General features: G+C 34.5%; 1 protein-coding gene across 1 annotated transcript in view; it reads right to left on the bottom strand.

Moving 5' to 3' along the window:
- The window catches only part of LOC106464420 (neurogenic locus Notch protein-like), an 82,836-nt gene extending 79,221 nt beyond the window's left edge, over window positions 1-3,615 (bottom strand). The window contains exon 1 of the mRNA XM_013924555.2: window positions 3,329-3,615. Within this exon, the coding sequence (XP_013780009.2) occupies window positions 3,329-3,401 (73 nt within the window). The 5' untranslated portion in view covers window positions 3,402-3,615. The remainder of the gene's footprint in view (window positions 1-3,328) is intronic.
- Between the last annotated feature and the right edge of the window lie 2,766 nt (window positions 3,616-6,381).

Here is a 6,381-nt window from a genome sequence, read left to right as displayed (position 1 = left end):
ATAACAACACTCACTACACTTATAAGGTTTTATGGTATACCTCACGGTCTCCTTGCACCCCCATCACTAAAATAATAAGGAGCAGACAGTAATCAAACTATATTATCTGGATAAATGCAATTTGGCTTTTATGACTCCTCCTATTTCGAGAAATCAAGCGTGATGTGACTTTTATATAGGTTAGATGTATCAACCACACTACATTTCAGTCCCGACACCGAGGATCATCAGGCCTGCCTGAATACAACAGATATTTTTGTATGTATGTAAGTGTGGCGTTTCATTCCAACCAAAGACTGGCGGTTACTCGAGTAATGCGCTCTCTCTCAAGCCATGAGATGTGACTAAAAAAATAGTGTAAAATTAACAATGGATGATTACGCATATATATATATATATATATATGTTGTGAATCAGATTAAGCATTTGATTTGTAATTATTATACATTTATTTAAGTCATTTACAAAATCAGATTTTCAGGGTAGTAATTAATAACACAAAATTATTTACTTTTATTTTATGATAAATTACAGGGATTTCTAAACATTCGTCCAATTCTCAAAGTAGATATGTTGCTGAAACAGTACAGTGAACTAAAAGTAGTTCTATTATTGGTTGCGTTCAGAGACTGTTCAGTTTACGTTAACGAGCTTCAACACTCGTAGACGACATTTGAAACTATTAGCACTAATCTTCATTAGGTTTGTTCGTAGTGCAGAGAAACATTTTCTCATGAATAAAAAACCTAAAAGTAAATATGTAATTTAAAACCTGTAATTATTGAACACAATTAAAATGTGATTTTTGCTTCTTTTTTGTGACTGTAAAAATTTCACCAAGTTTCTATGTGCCCTATCATACTAGCATACATAGGTTACCAAAGCTTTGGCCACAGACTTTCTGACTCCAGTTTTAACCACTGTTATATATTATTTCTGAATGTAATTTGCATGGTAGTGATACCACGTGTTTTCTAGCTACCCTATTGTTCACGTAAACAAAAAAAATGTTCTTGTTTCTACTTACGAACACAACATTACTCCTACACATTAAACATATATACTTAAATACTTGATTCGCTTCTAGCAGACAACATAGATTTCTATAGATCTTTATCCTACTCCTCAAATGTAACTTAGTTCTCTCTCTCCCTTTTGAGTCACGAGGACGATGACGACACCTTGTGACATTCTTAAAAGCCACTTCCTGCAACCCTATGGACGATAATGATCATTTGCACAGAAAATTCGGAGAACATGTACATGTAAGACAAAAGGAAATGCAACTGACTGGTCTCGAGCATAATTAACCAAACTAACAAACACTCACAATTACAAGTCTACGCAATAGACTTTACTTCTATATCAACTGTTTTTTGTTGTTGTTTTGTTTGTTTGCTGAACATCACATATGTAAGTTTTCTCTTGGACTAAGCTGAAAACCTGCACACTGATATACATGTATGTGCATGGATGAATTCTATTTTATTTACAATGAGAGGCATCTGTAGCAAAGAAGAGAGGTCATAGAAATAGACCATTATTTTATAACGCACCCATGGTTTAAAAATGGAGAACGCGTTTACTGCAAACAGTTCGACAACCGTAGACCCAAAGATTAATAGCCCCGCAGACTGTTCACTAACCACGCATAGATCAGAACTGTACAAACGGAAAATCTAGGAACACTTAAAGAAAGAGTTCCCAATTACTATGTTAGATTTATGTATAGCACTACAAGGGAAAATGGATGTTTAATTGGCGGTAGGTGCTGTTGAGTACCTGCCTTCCCTCTTGTCTTATCAGATCAAAACTGGAGGCAGCCTGCTCCGCACGAATTTCCTAAACAAAATCTATGTAGTTAACCTACTTTATTATCGATAACATATATTTCGTCTTGAAGCATAAGGTTTAATTTTGATTGAGTGTATTATAAAACATGTAAATTACCAAATACTAACTCAATTTTACAACTTTCTGAAGTAAAAGAAATACGAAATAAAGCGGTATTCTTAATTATAAACAACACATTCAGTTACCATAATTATGTTTGGTGAGCGTGTGAAAAGAGCTTATGGAAATATTTGAACCTGGGTTCATAATCACAGGTATTTAAAGTACTACGTGAAAGTAAGGAAAATGTGTTGAGAGGAAAATAGCGATAATATCAAATAACGTACATGCACACACACACAATCACTATCTAAACCAGCTTAAAAAGAACAAATAGAAACAGGCGGAAGAGAGCATAGCCACATATCGGCCTCATAACTGTTGTCTTTTGACAGAAGTCGCCTACTATCGCGCTAAGCTGACCGTGGGAGCTTGAGTCGCAAGGCTAGCGGAACGTACATCCGTGAGTTCGTGTCACCGGTTCGGGTGAAGCTTGAGAAACGGAAGTTTGTCGCCTTGCTAAACAAATCATCGGTAGAATGACTGATCCCCACGACCATTAGATTTGTGCGCGTTTTGAAAAATATTGTATTTTGGGGTTTATGTTTTATTTTACACAGAAACTATATTTTTACGTTTTTGAAACTCCTTTAACTCCGAAATCAATACGGTTCTCCCCTGTTCCTAAGAGAACTGTTCTTTGAAGTTTGATTAAACTTTCCTGTTTAGATCTAGCTACTGCGCGTAAAATAAATTTCTACAGATGGACAACGTCATCGTTATATCCACCCCTCCAAATCGTTTCAGTCGGAGAAACAATAAATCCTATTGATTGCGATACACTAATATTAATGTTTATTTTGACAGCAGTTGAAACATTTAGTTAGCATAGGATGAAAAATAAATGAGAAACATGAAACGAAACAACAGGGAATGTCTTTTTGCTAAAGATAAAATGCCTTGTTAAAAGTTATTTAACCTATGTAAGTCTAACTTCAGGAACAATAACTGGGTTGAATGCTTACCTACAACTCAAAGCATAGTTTAACAACAATATACATTTAGAGAAAATTCAATAGTCTATAATGATGTGAATTACATTATCTCAAAATGACTAGATAGCGGGTGTAACACACGAAACAAAAAAGTTTCGCTCAATTTTTCCTTGTATTAGAGTAAAAAGTACTAAAAGTAAAAGTTAAAACATTTATGAACGTAAAACTTCTATTTAGTTAAATAAGATAGCTTCCGAAGTATCAAAACGTTAGTTAAAACTTAAATAAAAGTATTACGATACATATCTGAAACTAATTATCAGAACTGCTGTTAGAATTAGAACGACATCGGAAATATATCAAATTCTAAAATACTGTGTTTAAAAGCTAAGACTACCAAGCCACGACAGTTCTGTTTTACGATTTCTGAGCACACCTACCTTGGATAAAACTTGGGATGAACGCGAACACTAAGAAAGCAACTTGAACACAAACATTCGGTCGACGTCGCATTGCTGTGAAAAAATATTCTCAATGATACACAAGTTGCTATTTAACTCTCTAAATCGTTTAGAGTGTCATCCTCAATACACACTGAGCTTGTTGTAATAGGATCACAAAACGGCACATGTATATAAAATAAACTTTATCCAAACTATATTGCGTCTAAAAAGATTTTCTACTACAGATACTCTCTTCCTAACTTCTTCCGACCAACTTCTGATCTGTTCTGACTGTTCATTTCATCATGGCATTTTGACATTATTACGCAGAGCCCAAACTACGTTGTATCCTTCCGCACCCTCAAATTTTCCAGTTGTCTCGATAAGTTTGATGCACTATTTTCTTAGGTTTAATTTTTTTTTAAATTCAAACAAGCTATTAAAATCTATTTTAATAACATTTTAATGACTGAGTTCACATATAAACGTTTTTTTCTTAACAATAACCATACGGTCTATCTTCTTTCCAAGTTCAGGTTTCCTTGCGCGTTGATATACGATTATTACGAGTGTGCTAAACCAGCCTCAGACGCGTTGCACGGAGAACGTTCCAGGACCACTAACACACGCTACTGCTTGTTAACTAGGTAAAGTTAAAGTCGGGATGGTGTTAAATAACACATGTTAAAAATAAACTACAGGTAAATTGAAAGATTTTAAACATAGTTTACAAGTTCTTTGAAAGCGAATACAAACAACAATACAGTTAAATGACTTCCCAATGTTGATTTTCATTCCTGAATTTTATTTTATTGAAACTTCTCTAAAACATTGAATTATATATTGTCAGAAACTGAATTATAACTTATCCTAATTTAAAAAGTTTCTATTGTAAGAAGTTGGGCCAAGGTATGAAATTGTTACGTTGTCGGATAGGTAGGTATATATGTATATATCTGACTTATACATTCATATATATATATCATATTTATACATTCATATACATGAACTCAGATTTAATGCTAGATATAACTCATTTGGTTTAGAACAGTAAATCTTTTTATATATAATACTGCACTCAAAGAAAAGTGATTTCTCAACTGGTATTAAATCTGCGATACCCATCCGTAATTTAGCAGTGATAGAGGGAAGTCAACACCACCCACCACCAAATTCTTGATGTATTCTTTTACCAACGAATAGTGAGATTGACTGTCACATTATAACGACCCTACGGCTGAAAGGGCAAACATGTTCGATGACGAGGTTTCGAACCCGCGCCTTTCAAGTTGCGAGTCGAGCACCCTAACCACCAGGCCAAAGACATAAGCAGAAGTAAACATACCTAAAGTTACTGACTACAACGACAGTTTAAACCAGTGTTTGCCAATAATGTCATTACCAGTCCGAAATAATATCAATAAAGAAAAAAGCAATTTGTTCGTTTGTTTGTTTGTTTGCGCAAAACTACACAATGGGCTTTCTTCACTGCGCCCACCGGAGGTATCGAACGCAATCTTCTAACATTATAAACCCCCAAGTTTACTATTGAGCCACATGTGGCGAAAAGAAAGGAAGAAAAAGTCTTGCGAAAGATTTGATTTTCGTGAGATTTATCATTTGTAGTGTGCTATAGGAACAGGTTTCCTTCTTAGTTTACTGTAAAATAAACTTCACAAGTTTACTTCAAGCTTCTTCAGGAAGCTAAATTGGGAAACAACTTTGGTTGACCTCTAATCTTCTAGTGTAATACCTTTTCACGAGGCATAACACCTCACACCTATAAAAACCTATATCGAAAACATTCTAATGCCTAAATTCACATTTATTTCTTAGCCATAAGTATCTGCTGTAATAGTAGTCTTCTTTGTGATTTTAGGTTCTTTTGTACATCCGCAAGTTTAGGTGACCAGACATCCCGGTTTTGGCGAGACAGTCCCGGTGTCCCGAAAAAAAGTCGTCGGGACGCACAAAACGTCCCAGTTTTATGATAAAGAGATCAAACTGTCAGTCACATCGAATCACGAATATAATAGGCCTATTTGACTCGCTCGTTGTGGTAACACGTACTCTCCTGCCGCCAAACTCTCTCGAAAGTTCCGTCTACGTGTGAGAAACCCAGGTCTGAACGTGGAGACAGTTAATTAATGCAGTGCTCATTGTGAAAACACATTTTATACGGTCGTGTAGTGAATTTTACGAGTATTTAATGAAAAAACCAGAACTTTTTTACGTTCCATTCATTCTTCACAAAAAAATATGTCTAAAAAGTTTCAAAGTAACTCTAAAACCTCAAAGTAGTATGTTTGAAAATGTTGTGGATTCTTAAATATATAATCCAGGTATGAAGTAGTCTATTTTAAGATGAATTGGATAAAGTGAATAATTAAATATTTCTTGGGTGTATAATTTAACTATACTGCTAATTTCTTTTATGTCAATCACCAGAGAAAAAGCAATTTAAATTATTTTGAAACTGTGCCAATGTTAAAATATTTGGAAATACTATGGAACAGTTCAATAAATTTAAAGTAAATTATATAAAAGTTAAATTGTTTCAAATTTGTAATAATCATTTTGAGATTAGGGGCAAGGGCTGGACTATCCCGGTTTTTCGGTTTGGAAATCTGGTCACCGTATGATAGGCAAGTGTGTTAAATCGCTTTTTGCAAAAAAATGTTTGGTTCACGGAGTTAAAAAGGTTGGAAACTGTTGATTTACACACAAAAATTCGATATTGTGCGTAAAGTGCTTAAAGCAAAAAATAAAATTGATTTAAAACAAAAATAATGTTCTCTTATTAAATGTTAATTTTTTAATACGCCATATTGAGAATATATTAGTGTTAACCTGAAAATCTTAAGAAATTTGTAAGACACAACAAACATCTCGGATTCGAATCTCAACACCGAACACGGTCGCTCTTTCAGCTGTGGAAGTGTTATAATGTGACAGGTAATCCCTCTATTCGTTGGTAATGAGTAGCCCAAGAGTTGGCTGCGGGTGGTGTTGACTAGCTGCCTTCGCTCTATCTATCCCTTCTAAATTGC

The sequence above is a fragment of the Limulus polyphemus genome, unplaced genomic scaffold (genome assembly GCF_000517525.1).
Source record: "Limulus polyphemus unplaced genomic scaffold, Limulus_polyphemus-2.1.2 Scaffold1646, whole genome shotgun sequence".
In the NCBI taxonomy this organism is placed as follows: domain Eukaryota; kingdom Metazoa; phylum Arthropoda; class Merostomata; order Xiphosura; family Limulidae; genus Limulus; species Limulus polyphemus.
This window is presented reverse-complemented; position numbering and strand designations above follow the sequence as displayed.